This window comes from Crocodylus porosus, unplaced genomic scaffold (genome assembly GCF_001723895.1).
Source record: "Crocodylus porosus isolate Cpor-Errol unplaced genomic scaffold, CroPor_comp1, whole genome shotgun sequence".
NCBI classification, from domain to species: domain Eukaryota; kingdom Metazoa; phylum Chordata; order Crocodylia; family Crocodylidae; genus Crocodylus; species Crocodylus porosus.
In genome coordinates this window covers 1,444,682-1,457,426 of record NW_017728924.1, presented here as the reverse complement: position 1 = coordinate 1,457,426, position 12,745 = coordinate 1,444,682, and the positions used below count along the sequence as shown (strand labels likewise).

At 38.3% G+C, this 12,745-nt stretch overlaps 1 protein-coding gene across 1 annotated transcript in view; it reads left to right on the top strand.

The window, feature by feature from the left end:
• The window catches only part of STAG2 (stromal antigen 2), a 63,683-nt gene that overhangs the window by 10,780 nt on the left and 40,158 nt on the right, over positions 1-12,745 (top strand). Inside the window, exons 4-7 of the mRNA XM_019540176.1 lie at positions 1,033-1,129; positions 2,172-2,248; positions 6,174-6,378; positions 10,139-10,290. Of these exons, the coding sequence (XP_019395721.1) occupies positions 1,033-1,129; positions 2,172-2,248; positions 6,174-6,378; positions 10,139-10,290 (531 nt within the window). The remainder of the gene's footprint in view (positions 1-1,032; positions 1,130-2,171; positions 2,249-6,173; positions 6,379-10,138; positions 10,291-12,745) is intronic.

Below are 12,745 nucleotides of genomic sequence, written 5' to 3'. Positions count from 1 at the left end.
CAAGCCCCAACTCACCAGCTGCTGCTGGGCGAGAGGCAATCCCCACTGGCCCAGGCTGTGTGGGGGGTGCTGCCACAAGCCCTGCAGACCCCCTGATTGCTGCTGTCAGAGCCACACTCAACAGCACCTGCTGAGTTGGGGCGCTTTTTTTTTCTAAAGTGCTGGACCTGGGGTGGGCACAGCAGCCATTGCCAGGCTGGTAGAGTAGGCCTGGGTGATCTTGGAGATTCAGCGGCTGGATTGATTCGGGACTATGATTCAAATCATTGAATCGCTGCCCCCTGAACCAGCTGAATCTGAAGCAAATACTAGCTGCTTCGCACAGGCCTAGTAGTTATATTGGTTCAGAGTGTGAAAAAATCAGGGCTTTAAGAGAATGTGGACAGAAGTCCTTGTGTAGAACCAACAAGCGCATCCTTTTGCATGTGTTGCTTATTCATATTCACAAGTTTAAGCTATACCAGCAGAAGATGCGCCTTGTATCATTCAGATGTCTCTATTGGGGCATTAGCTGATACAACCCTGTAAGTACATTTAAGATAGCAAATTGTTTAAGTGTAGAACAAATTCTTAGTCTCTGCCCCAGTCTTCAAGATCTCCTGTTATAGTATCACATAGCTGATATTCAAGGAACAGTTCATGAAAAGTTCAGCATTTTAAGGAAAATAGGAAGTTCCTGGCAGTCTTACTCTGGAAGTAGGTACTGAAGTGTGGACTCCAATGAAGTACCTGGAAAGAACTGCTTGTGTAGATTAAGAAACAGTCTTTTGTTTAAAACTTAAATTTTCTTCTAAGAGTATGTGTTAGGAACCATAATGTTATGCTGTAGTCATTTGTTCTGTATGTGTGTGTATACATATATGTTTTGCAGGGGTAATAGTTTTAAGAGTTCCATTTGCTGATAGGAGATGAAAAAATTACACGTGTTTTCGTGTACTCCTGATGCTCAATAATAAGTTACTTTTTTGCCAATTTTTAAAAAGAACTAATGAGTTAATGTTTTGTTTTGTTTTTTTTCCCCCACCCTCCCAGTCTGTAGTGGATGACTGGATAGAGTCATACAAACATGACAGAGATATAGCACTTCTTGATCTCATCAACTTCTTTATTCAGTGTTCAGGCTGCAAAGGTAAGATGCATGTTGATATACTGCCATATGTTACATCCGCTCATTTTCTTATCATTAGGGCTAGGGACCTACCTAAAGTGGGGTGAGGTGAAGGGTTTTTTTCAGTGCACAGAACCCTTTTCACGGACATTTCACAGCAGCCCTGCCCTCACTGATGATTGGTCAAGAGGCCCTGGAGGCCTCCTCCATTGCTACTGATTGGTGGAGAAGGCTGTCCTTCTACTTTGTCTACTAAAAAGATGTGGCATTGAGTGGTGATATTTTGCGGGCCTTCATTCCTTTTTCAGCTGCTTATTTGCCTTTTTGTTGGCCTGGAAGGGTTTCTAAAGATGGATGGACTGGTATTTCCCTTGTTATGGGACGTGGGCAAACTGCCCTCACAGCACTTCTGTTTTTATTGCCTTGACCTGAAATTTCTATAATGCTCTTGAATTTCATTTTGGTTGATTTTGATTTGATTTTTTTTTTTTTTGTGGTGGAGAGGAGGTGGTAGGAAGAAAAATATAAGATCTAATGCATTCTTAATGTCTGTTTTTTGGGATTTTTGAGTTCAACCTATCCCTCATCTTTAAGAGTTATGAGAGCTTGTGTCTCAAAGAATGTTGTTCTTTTATGTGAACTGGGAATATTGTTTGCAACACAGTTTTGTAAACTGTAGGCGGGGGTACCAAACTATAAAGTTAAAAAATGACTGTGTCCATTTTTCTAGATGTGGATACCTTTCAATATTTTAAAACCAAAACTTTAATGTCCCCTGAAGTTATTTTCAGTTTGGAGGGAAATTACAGTGTTTTTGGTATCACTGTCTGCAGGTATGATTTTGGTACAACCCTCTGTATTTTAATAGTGCTTCTAAATGCAGGCAATGAATATGTGAGATGAGATTTTATTTTTTGCCTGGCTGTGTAACTTGAACATGACAGACAAAAAACTTCTACCTGTATTAATTGGCAGGTGTCCAATTTCAATTGTTTTAGGTAATATGCAGTCTGTCATTCCTCTTTCATATCTACAGTATTAATCTAATGTCTGTGAATTGTAGGAGTTGTTACGGCAGAGATGTTTCGACACATGCAGAATTCTGAAATAATCCGAAAAATGACTGAAGAGTTTGATGAGGTAATGCTTTAACTTCCAGTAGTTTTGTGTGACCCACAAAGGTTTTCAGTTTACCTGTTCACACTGCTAGATCACATTATTCCCAGAATTAAGCTTAAAAAATAGATGTTCTGTTAAATATACGAATAAAACTTTGTAACTGGTTTTAATGACATGTTTCTTGAGTGAAAGTCTTGAATAATTCATGTAATCAAAATCATGATATCAGATGTAGAACTTTTATTTTGTACATTGTTGTACCTTTGAAGTCAAATTTGAATTTGATGTAAGTATGAAAAATACAGATCCCTTACAGGAAAAAAGACAAGATGCATTAATGCAATATTATTTCTTTAAAATGGAAATTGTGAACCTGAAACCTCATCATGAGGAAGAACTCTTGAAAGCTGTTTGAGCCTGATGGCACTATTGGGAGGGGAGGGACAGGGGAGCCTTTTCAGTAGCATCAGCCTTTCAGAATGTTAAAATTATGCTTCCAGCTTTGTGTGCTTCCAGGTTATTTGAAATGTCTGCTTGTGTTTAAAAAGTAAAGTTGAAACTCTTAAATCTAGGCACAAATTTAATTTTTGTATAGTCATAAATGATACTGAAAATGTTAGGTTTTTAGCTTACGGAATAGCACTATTATGGATGCAGAAGCAAGTTTTAAATGGGTCTAAAAGTAAATAATCTTCTTGGAGCATCTTGGTCTTTGCAAATAATGCCAGCAAGTATCAGAGGTCCCAAATTGACTTACCTCGTGTTCAGACATAACAGGTAATTAATTCATTGTTAGCCTTGTGTGGATGTTTTGGCTTAGGAAGCTTGTGTTTCCTGTGAAGGCTCAAGCCATGTTCATTGATGAACATTTTGGTGGTGGTGACTTATTTCAGTTGCAAGACTGAGGCTCTTTGGTCACCAGATTGCCAGCGAGATGTTATCCAAAACGGAGCAATCCTTTATTTTTTGAAGAAAGCAGTTCTGTATAGTTATCAAGCTAGTCTGGTATTCTCATCCTGCCAAGTTGTTGATGTTTGAAGGTCAACACAGCATTTATTCTGTGGTAAACCAGCTATCAAAGCGCTTGTACTGTTTGACAAAGACAGTCTATTCATCCTTTTATTAGATGATGCCATAGTTATGTGTTGTTTCAGTAGAGATAAATTGAGTACATCAGTACACATGTCTTTCAGTAGGGGTAAAATATGTCCCTAGATGCACCCCATTTGCAAGGAAAAAACTATCAGCATAAATGTTTCCTAAAGACTAATAGCCCTCCACTGTTTTCCTTCAGTGGCATGTTCTGGAATTTGTCTCTCTAAAAATAAAAATGTAGATGTCTTTGGAAGAAGTGTCTACAAAAAGTAGTGTTCTTCTGAAGAATTTTTTCCGATTTTCTATTCTCTGATCATTCGACTAACTTTTACCATATATTTATCTGTAGTCAGCACAGCAAGCCACCCATATTGGTTGAGGTTTCTAGGCATCATGATAATGAAAGGAAAATTATGTACCCCAGATAGCAGACTTAAATTTGTTTTGAACAAGAATAGGTTGTCTTAATCTTTTGGTGTCAGTCAGCTTATTTTATATGTATACGTGGGACTCTCTTTTATTTTCAGGTAAATATTTTTTAAAGTACTGTGTATTCCATGTCTATGCTTACTGCCTACTTCACTTCACTGTATAGTGTGAGTCTAGCCCCAAATAGTGGTTCAGTGTATAAACAGAAGTTCTTGGCATGTTTTAGCCTCATGGGCTACTTTGAAGCTTAATTATACTTTGGTTAAGAGCATGCTAACTGTAACGGTCTTTTTTGTAATTTATCACACTTGGTTTAACTGCATCTGAAACAGTGAAAGGAAAGCAGCTGTCAAGGTGCTGCTATTAGAAGCTTTGAAAATGAAAAACCAGGTCAGTACTGGGCCTGCTAATACTAATACCGTGGCACTAACAGTGCTGTAATTAATGCTTGTTAAGTTGACTGCACTGTCAGTACTTTATACTTAAAGAGCATTATTTACATGGAGTTCATATACTTAGGTACTTGGAGATAAAGGTCCAGGTTCTTAAAGTGCTAAGTCTAGACCGTTAAACTGAGAAGTCTGCTTATTACTCACTGAATTTATCTTACAAGCTTTATGAATTCTTAAATCCCAGTGACTTGAATTTGGTTCATAGCATACTGATGGTTTTCCATCGTGTTGATGGTTTAAAATTGCCACCTTGTTGGTTATGGCCTCAAACATTAGGGTGAGTCAGTCTGATCCGTGATCATTCTTGCCTTATATTCTAATAAAATAAGGTTGCTTTAAAACATAGTACAACACTTTTGCCTAAAATGGTAATAGCCTTTTCTCAGAAATCAGTGTATAACTCTGGATTTTATCATTAGCCTTAGGCTCTGCAAAGTAAAATGAAAATTTTGTCATGTGTCAAAAGATGTTCACTTACTGCTTGGGAATAACTGTAGGCATCCAAAAACATTCTGGTTTATAACCTATCCCAATAAGACCAAATACCCCTCCTAGTTTTGGACTTTCTAATTGGGTTACACTCTATATCAAAACCTGTTTCTTATTAAGTTAGAGTTCTAGTAGCAGAAGGATTGGACATAATGTATGTGATGAGTGGTTATGTTCTCGTCTGTGTCTCCATAAAATCCTCTCATACTGATGCTTGGAATTAAAGTCTACGAAGTATTGTGGTTTCTTGTTCGACGTTAGATCAGGATGACAACCATTCAGTCCTCCTAACTACACCTTAACTTACCTACAGAAGTGTGATGTTGCTAATGTGTTAAGGGGGGTGGGGTGGGGAGGGCACTGCGGAAGTACTTACTGAAGGCAAATGAGAAATCATGTGCCAGATTTACTTTTTGTCTGGACATACCTTCATGTGTTTCTCTCTCTCAAGAGGCTTTGAGAAGTCGTTTTGAGGCAGAAAGGAGCTTTACGCATCCATTGTTTTCACTGGGTGATAGTGGAGTTGTTTGTAGTGTCAAGAACGTTCCATCTGATGCACCGATGCCTCTTGACATCTTTATCTCAGCCTTGATTCCATGTCTCATGAGCATCATGTCTAATGTAGGAAATATTTACGTGGCACTTCCGGTTACACTAGATTAGGGGTGCTTAACCCCTAGTCCATGGGCCAGATCTGTCCCACAGTGGTGTAATCTGGCCTATGAGGCTCCCCAAGAGTCTGGGAGTTTGGTAGCAAGAGAGCAGTTGTAGCATTAATTGCTGCTTTCTTAGATTAAGTTCAGACTATCAAAAAGCTTGAGGCAGAATTGATTCAATTTTAGCAGGTTAGACTAACTTGTGTAGATTAAGCAGAGAAGCAAGTGAACAGACGCTCATTTTTGATTCCAGAAATGCAGCCACATGTGTGCAGTGGCTCAGGCCAGAAGCCTGGGGGATGCCCTCCCTTCCTTTTGGCAGTGGCTGGGCAGCTGGAAGGAAAGCCCTCGGAGGCTTTTTCCTCCCATCCCTGCTTGAGCTGAGTATGATGGGGGGGAGTTTAAATGCCCCACCCAGGGTGTGCCTAGGGAGGAGAGGGAGAAAAAGCCTTAACAGGCTCTTTCCCTGCTGTCCCCTTGAATGAGGACATGGTCGGATGCTGGCCCAGGCTTGCACTTTGAGCGGGGGGAGGAATTAAACCCCCTCCTCTGCCCCCAGTTGGGGGTTAGACAGGTCCCTGTGCCTGAAGAAGGGTGTTTGTATCTGAAAGCTTGCAAAGAACAATTTTTCCAACTATTCAGTTGGTGTAATAAAAGGCAGCACATTTACCCAAAGAGCCTTGTCTGCCTGTGTCCTTAGACCAACACAGCTACAGTCAACAGCCTCTATATATTATATGCTTTCATATTGTATTTAATTATATGGTGGCTAAGACTTTAAGAAGTTTAACATTTTTTCTGTTGCTGTTTTGTTCCTGCTTACAGGATAGTGGAGATTATCCACTTACTATGGCTGGTCCTCAATGGAAGAAGTTCAAATCCAGTTTTTGTGAATTCATTGGAGTACTGGTCCGGCAGTGTCAATATAGTATCATATATGATGAATATATGATGGATACAGTGATTTCACTACTTACAGGACTATCAGATTCACAAGTCAGAGCATTTCGACACACTAGCACACTGGCAGGTCAGCATGCTTTTATTTATTCCTATTCTGTATTTATTTTGTTTCCAGTCTTGTCTGGGAACGGACGGTTCTATTAAAAAAAAAAAAGTTGGGACTATTTAGATTCCAGGTAATTCATAATTTGTTGAACTGGGTTTACACAGTTTTTCCTTTTCCCCCTAATATTTAGTTGTATATTCTGGCTCAGTGTTTTGTTTTGTTATTTTTTCTTTTAGATTGATCCCACTTTAATTAGCGATTAAAGCAAGTAATTGAATTTTTATATTAAAGTGAATCTTTGGTTACCCAAATCCACCGAGAAGCTGTTGATATAAGTGAAAACGTAGTATTTTGTGAGGAAGTACACATGCTAACACAGTGTGACTAGTGTAAATTCGTAGCAGACTTTTATTTAATAGATATATGTGATTAAGAGAGCAGTCATGATACCACCAGTTAAAAGTTACTGTATTGAACCTAGGAGCAGAGGTGCAAAATGGGGAGTACTCTGTAACAGATATGAAATAGTCACAGCAGTTAAGTTTGGTATAGTACTGTTACTCCTATAAGTAGAGTTAGTTTTGTATTCACGTGGGGGGGGAGGGGGGAATGTGCGTACACACGCGCACACACACATTTAGTAGAACAAAATTGCTGTGTGGATAATATAGGGTTTAGATAATAGAGGATGTCTGATAACAGTGTTTCTTTAAAAAAAAAAAAAATCCCCAGTTGTGCTGTGGAACGCATTTGATTTGTGGTTTTTCTATCTCATTGAGAAACCTACTAAATCACTGAACTATATATTAAAGTATATTTGTTACCTCCCATGATAACAGCGCCATTCCTTCTGAGAGATGTTTTTAGCTTAGCATCCATCTTCCATTATTCTGTTTTTAATTGATTGGGTTATCACTTATAGTAAAAATTACTGTGCTGTTGGTTGCAGTCCTGTTATTTTAATAATCTATGAATACGCTATTTTCATTTAAAATAGTTTAAAGAGCTTTTCTTACAGTGAATCAGTCACTGAGAAAAGTATAAACCTTTTTAAGGATTTCCTGTTCCATTTACCGTTTTTTTGTAAACAGTTCAATTAAACTTGTCAGTCCATGAAAATGAATAGGTAGGTAATGTTCATCTAAATTGGCTTATACTATGGAGAAATGGATATTAAGTTATGGATGACTGTCACAGTGCAAGTGATTCCTTAGGACATCCAGGTACAAGGTGGGTAAGAAAGGCTCCCTGAAAAGAGGGCAGGTAGGAGCAACCAAATATGAGGAGGTTTGAAGTCAATTTGGTGGTGGCTTCTTTCTTGTTCAAACGTATCTGGGGAATGAAGTGAATTTGGGCCATATGTATCCTGGACTCTTGAGAGCAGGTTGGACTCTTGAGAGCACTTTTTAACAAAGAACTTGCTGGCTCTCATAGGAAGCTAATTTCACAATCAATTCTAGTTATTCAAGAGCTATAGTCAGTGAAATAGAACTTGGCAGATGCTTCTTGTTGCCTGACTCCTGCAGAGACGCAGTGAAGGCATTTATCATAATTACCAGAGAAGCAAAGCCTTGTTACTCTAAGGCAATCATTTTCAGTTCTTCAGTTTGTATTCTACCATATAACTAATGTAAAAGTAGCTACTTAAAGCAAATCTTGCAGCTCTTACCTAAGCAAAATTCTAGTTGAAATAACAATGGGCTGTACCTAAGTAAAGGTTGCAAGAGTGGCGCTACTGCTGGTTAATGTCAGTCCAGAAAAAAATAATTGCTTTTAATTAGGGCACCAATCAATCAGCCCTTATTCACCAAAGTAGCTGCATTGATGTCCGTTGAGCAATTTGTGCAATTAAAAAATAAGACCTGGTATCACTGATTATATGCAACCTGTCTGGAACAGGAGCAGTCAACAGAACACCTGTAGCTAGGTTTTAGTTGACATGTGATTTCTAACATTTCTGAGCTGCAACTTCTGCATTTCTTTTAATTCTGACAATGGTCAGTTCATCCATACCATTTTATGCCAAACTCCTCTATACCCTGCAGTCATGCCTGCTCAAGCATTTTTATTCTCCTTTTTGAAATACTCACTCATAAACCCCTCTAGTCTTGTATATGATTCAGTATTTGTTGTTGTTACAAAAATTTAAAGGGGATAAGTATGTTTTTAATGACTTTTCTCCATGTAGAGTCACTGAATCGGAATGGCTTACTGAAAACCATTTTCCAGCTATAATTTGCTCTTTAATCCGTCATCTAGGACAGTGGTCTCCAAAGTGGGGTGCGCAAGACGATCCATTGGGGTGCAGGAAGAAAATATTAGAACATCTATCTATATTAATTTCTTTCTTATTTTTTTAGATAAAAAAATAAAGCTTTACTAATATATAATATAGAGATTGACACTGGCGCCCTCACTTGGTCCGTATGTCAGATAAATAAATATACATATATTGGGGGTGCTAGCTCAAAAGCTTTTTACTGATAGGGGTGCGCGATCAAAAATGTTTGGAGACCACTGCTCTAGCACACGGGTAGGCTTCCCCCAGCACTGGTACCAGTGTGGCATGAGAAGGCATTTTGCCTGATACTCTCGCACCTTGGGGAAAGGGCTGGGGCTGCACTGCCACAACAAGGATCGGGCCCCTCGCAACTCCCCTGGTGTCTGTCCCTGGCATGCCAACATGTTAAAAGTTGAGGTTGCATGCGTTTTTGGCACCTTGTCCGAAAACATTGCCCACCCCTGATCTAGCATTTGAACTGGCAAACACTATTACTGTGTACTGGTTTCCCTTGCTTTATGCTGTACATGTGTTCCTTGAAAATCATGCTTAACTCGAATTCACGTAAAGGGACCCCACTTTACAATACAACAAATAGGGTACGTTCCAAGACCTGGACTGCACTGACCCCCAGACCCATTTCTACTGCTTTTACAAGACAATTTTGGTACTCGCCAACAGCAAACAGTACACACAACCACAGGGTACTATCACAGTGGGGATGGCAGCTGCAAAAATACGTGTTGCGGACAACGAGCGAGGAGCACAGAGCTACACAGAGAACTGTATTTTGGTGTGTGTCATTCTCATAATGCACTGCACCAAGCAGCTGACTGTGGACTTCCACCACATAAGAGTGAATTTACCTCGCATATAATGAATTTTTGGTAAAGAAAGTGTCATCGCATAAGAGTGAATTCGCACATACAGAACCCGCGTAAAACGAGGGAAACCTGTATCTGTAAATAAAGGACAAGAAAGTTGAATAAAATGCTCTCATTGAGGGGATGAGAAGAATTCTAAAGTGGCTTTATGAAGTTCGTTAACTAATTTAGTAGTGAAATACTTGAATATTTCCGTGGCAATGTATCTTGGCATTTGATCATCCAGATGAATTAAAGCTCTTCTGAGTAAACATGTGTTGCAATTCAGATGACATAATAACCATCAAAGCATGAGGAAAATCAGAGCTAATAGTATAGTAAACATTACGGCATTTAATTAATTATATGCCTTAATAAAGGTTAATAAATAATGATGTTTGAATAGCTCTTGTTTGCTACAGTGGTAGTGACCGTGCTTTTATTTAAATTTAAGTGTACAGGATGCCTTAAAGTGTAAAGGAGAATTAAGTAAAATAATCATACTTTTTCCATATGTATATGTAAGTGGTAGTAGGGTGTTGGTTTACTTTTATCATAACTCATTTATTTGCATCTTTCTTACATCAGATAACTTTTTTTAATCAGTCCTCATTTTTTTTTTTAACTTTTTTTGTAGCTATGAAGCTGATGACTGCTTTAGTGAATGTGGCATTAAATCTTAGTATTAACATGGACAATACACAACGGCAGTATGAAGCAGAGCGAAATAAAATAATTGGGAAACGAGCAAATGATAGGCTGGAACTCTTGCTACAGAAAAGGAAAGAGGTCAGAGCAATTGTCAATATTTCTAGCTACTGTGTTTTATGGACCATTGGAGGGAAAATGTTGATGAAATGACAAATACCATTTTTTTTTGTCCTAAGAACTGTTTTTTGGAAAGGGAGTTTTCAGTCGTTTGGGGCATGTCTTTTGTCAAAGGACCGTGGTAGGGTGCACCCCACTGCACCCTGTGATGGATGTAATGTTGCTATTAGTGAGTGCTGGGCATGCACCAGTAAAATTGCTTAGCATTGCACATTACATCTATTTTGGGTGGTAGCATGTAAGCAGTGATAGTGGCATGCTTCATTGCTGTGGTCCCCAGTGCAGCCCTTTGTTGAAATTTTTTTCCTTTCATTCTTTCTTTCTTTTATCTTTAAACCATACATAATCAACTCTGCCCAACAACTTAAGTCTGTTAAATGCTGAGCACATGTTTCTGAATATTTAGCTTTTATAGGAGGCGGCAGACATAGGCTATACATGCAATCACTTGTCAAAATTCAGTTGTTGCAGCCTTAATAAGGTGAATGAGGAACAATGTAATTTTGGGCACTATTTGGGATTGGGGTATGGAACTTTGCATATATTGATTAAAGGTTCAAATTGAGGTCAGTTTCGTAGTATCCTTTCAGTGCTACATTTTTCGAAGATAAGGAGGATGTTATCTTAGTGTAGTAGATGTTTTTTGTGACATGGACACCCATCTCAGAAAAAAGTTTTTGGAATAATCTTTTCCATGGAAGTTAACTATCTTGGGTCAAAACTGAGGCAAAGTTGGGAACCTAAAAACTACCTCTATCTCTCTCCCTTTCTGTAGATAGGGAATTTCACCAAGGTACTGCTGTCAACCTAGCACACTATTCATGATCCCTAATTAACTTCTTTTTTTAATTGTAAGGAAAGCTGTTAAAACTATGAAATAATCATCCCACCTGTTTAGAATTAGCACTTCAGATTATTAAGCCAAGCATTTTGGATTGCTTTTTTACTTAACTACAATTTATTTAACTTATTATGGAAGTAAACATTACCTGTTTTTCAAAGGCGTACATCATGAAGGTCTCATCTTTTGAACAGTCACACATATGAGCAGTCCCATTGAATTCAGTGGCATTACCATATGTGTTTCCGGGATCAGTGCCTAACAGCACACAGGAGAAAACAGTGTAGGAATCAAGGCTTTCTCTAGCTTATTTTGTTGCTCCATATTTATTTGGTTTTTAAACCTTCTCTGTGAGGCTTTCTTAGCTTGGTTTAATTTATCCATTTTTTGTTGTTGAAAGTATTAGTTTGAAGGCTGTTTTCATTTAGTGCTTGTGTGATTTCAGTGCTTATTTAATCATACTGTATGCCAAAATACTCTGTAATTTTCCTTTTTTATCTCATCCTTTTGTTTATATTTATTTCATCTTGTAATTCTTTTTCCTTTTATTTTGCTCTTCTTCCTGAATGTAATCTCCCCCCCCCAACCCTCATACCACACACTATATATGCTTCAGTGGGTTAGTGTTACAAAAACTGTACCCAAAGTATGCCAGCTGCTTTTCCTAGCCAACCTTTACCATAGTTAACTTTTTCTTTTTCATTTGTTCCCTTGTTATTTAAGAACACACCTGTCTAGGGAACTTTTTGGATCTCAATATAAGAGGTTCTCTGTTTTGTATCTTTTGATGGACCACTGGAGGAAAATGGTCCCTGGTATCTCTGAGTCTGTATCTGGGTGATGTCATTTACAGCGCATACAGACTTTGTCTGCTGCATCAGTGTGGCTCTGACTTTCCTCATTATCTCTGCTAACCCATTCCACTTTTTTACAGACCTTTGCATGTGATGCAGCAGAAAAATAACTTGTTTGCTGCTCTGTCATTATTCAGTTTTCCTTCAAGCCTCTTAGCTGACTTTTTTTTTTTTTTTTTTAAATCTTCTTTGCAGAATTTAAGCTTGTGATTCTTTTCTTAAATCTCTACACTTTTTGGGTTTCTTTTGGGTACTTCTGTGTGTCCATACCTGGAATGATACATCTCCATCTTTTCTAAGTGTTATACTCTTGGAGGGGTTGTTGGTTTATTTTTACCGGACTCATTGGATTTTCCTGTCCTGACCAGTCAGGTGATGGGCAAAGTGATAAAACCAGTAAAATTCAGAAATTTAATCATAGCACGATTATGGAGCCTCTGTGAAACCTCTCTGTTTGTTTAATCTCTTGTAAGATGATTCACTTGTATGTTTAGCCTATTATCTTCTCAGGGTAGGGAATGGTTTCCCCTTTTTATAAAGCACCTAGCATTCTTTGGGCACTATTTTAATAATACTTGTCCATTAAAGCATATGAAGTGTCTTAGAGAGATGGATTACCGTTATTAGGCTTAAACTGGTATTAATTATACAAAGCAATTAGTTGTTCTTGTCAGACAAAGTTGATTGGGCAAAATGTGTTTACTGAAGGCTAGATTGCTTG